Source organism: Etheostoma spectabile, unplaced genomic scaffold, assembly GCF_008692095.1.
Source record: "Etheostoma spectabile isolate EspeVRDwgs_2016 unplaced genomic scaffold, UIUC_Espe_1.0 scaffold431, whole genome shotgun sequence".
NCBI classification, from domain to species: domain Eukaryota; kingdom Metazoa; phylum Chordata; class Actinopteri; order Perciformes; family Percidae; genus Etheostoma; species Etheostoma spectabile.
The window spans coordinates 62,469-64,626 of NW_022605607.1; the positions used below are offsets into that span (position 1 = coordinate 62,469).

Sequence of the window (2,158 nt, forward strand, 5' to 3'; positions counted from 1 at the left end):
GGAGCTACTTCAGACGTTACAGAAGACTCTCTCATCGACTAGCATCTCGGAGGCTACTTCGACGTTACAATAGTCACTCGTTAGCATCTTGATGCTACGTACCTCGAGTCCCAACGCTGACGTATGCACTACTCAGATCTGCCCTCTCCTCCATTGGGCATAGACACCATCATTCAGTATTTGTCCTGGGGGGCCCCTGGGTCAAGTTGTAAACTCCCCCCTGGTCCACGTTGTAAGCCCCCCCCCCCCCCTTTGACCTTAACCCAGTTCTTCACGAAGCCTACGTGACGAAAGAACAAGTGGTGGCACACCCCCACCTTCATGTGGAGACGGAGTATCACTACCACTACATCTTTGACGGCATCGGGAACATGGTCAAGCACGTGCTGGCGGATTTCCACTAAGTGACCCCCCCCTTCCCCCCCCGCCCCCCCTCCCCCCCCCCCCCCCCCCCCCCCCAACGCTGCTGGCGCCCAGAATCGAAGTACCCAAGTACAAATACTTGGTACTGTACTAATTAGATGTTTGTCAGATCTTTTTTTTTTGTGCCGACTTTTTACTTTTACTCCTTAAATTTTAACATGACTGTCTGTACTTTCTCCTGACATTTTACAAAAAATAATTTCAGTTGAAAGTAATTAGAGAAATATATACGTTGTAGTTCTGCACAACTACAAGACGACTCGACAGATTTGGAGGCAAATCACTGCGGCTCAATGGCGCTAACGTTAGCGGCAACGTTAGCATAGCATTATGGATGTTGACATGATTGAAAATGAAGAAAACATTGTTGTTGTTATATTTATTATTATTATTAATAGACTCCATGTTCCAGATTTTCTCATTCTCACGGCTACTTTTATACTTTAATACATTTCCAAGTCTGTACTTTGTTACTTGTACTTGAGTAAAGAAGTTAAATGAGTATTTTTTAAGTACCTGTACTTGTACTTGAGTACAGGACGTGAGTACTTGGTGGACCAGTAGAGTTCTGTGTTTGTGGTGAAATCTGTTCATCAAAATAAACGCTTTAGATGAAGAAGACTGGGTTATTGAACATATCTGGAACATGAGAGAGATGGTTTGTTCTCCTAAGGAGAGCGTGCTGCTACACACACACACACACACCCACACCACACACACATATACACAACAACACCACACACACACACTACACACACCACAACACACATACGCATACATGCTCACCGACCACACCACACACTAATGCACGAACAGACACGCAGCTAGCAACACTAACACCACACAGCCCACACTACGCACATTCACGCACACATGCACGCACAACATCACACTAACGACACCGCACACCAACACACACACACAACTAACACACCAGCACGCACACACAACGTACACTCTCACGCACAACCACATGTGCACGGATGCATCAACGCATAGCACAATACAGATCAGACACACAAACACCCAGCTACCTCTACACACACACACACACACACACATACACACACACACACACACACACACACACAAACAGCTGCATAAAGGCAACAAAGTCTAACTGTTTGAATATTCACGCGAGTAAATTGCCGAGCCTGTTTTCATGGGCGGTAAAAATGAAAGGGAACTTCTCATGTGTTGTCACTCATCACACCCACTTCTGTAACGTCTGAAGTAGCCTCCGAGATGCTAACGAGAGTCTTTTGTAATTTCTGTAATGTAGCTTAGCTACAAGTTAGCATCAAACACAACAACAGCTGTCAGTTGGATGGTGTATTGAGCTAACGTTAGCATCAAACAACCATAGATAGCTACAACGTTTCTGAAACTATTCCTATCTTCTGTTATTATTTGTAACGAGGAACCTTTATTATTTCATGGATTTCACTAAGCTCAGTATGACAGTTACGTTGTAAACCGTTTAAATCTGAGCGTGAGACTCACATCTGCACACGACTCACATCGGGCAGCGACAATCACCACTGACGTTGCTGTGAGGATTCAGCTGCTAACATATCCAGATGCTAACATATCCAGATACTAACATATCCATCTGCTAACATATCCAGATGCTAACATATCCAGATGCTACTATATCCAGATGCTAACATTTCCAGCTGCTAACATATCCAGATGCTAACATATTCAGATGCTAACATATCCAGATGCTAACATA

General features: G+C 44.3%; 1 protein-coding gene across 1 annotated transcript in view; it reads right to left on the reverse strand.

The window, feature by feature from the left end:
* tmc1 (transmembrane channel-like 1) overlaps window positions 1-154 on the reverse strand; it is a 39,286-nt gene extending 39,132 nt beyond the window's left edge. The window contains exon 1 of the mRNA XM_032511654.1: window positions 103-154. Within this exon, the coding sequence (XP_032367545.1) occupies window positions 103-154 (52 nt within the window). The remainder of the gene's footprint in view (window positions 1-102) is intronic.
* Window positions 155-2,158: the final 2,004 nt, after the last annotated feature.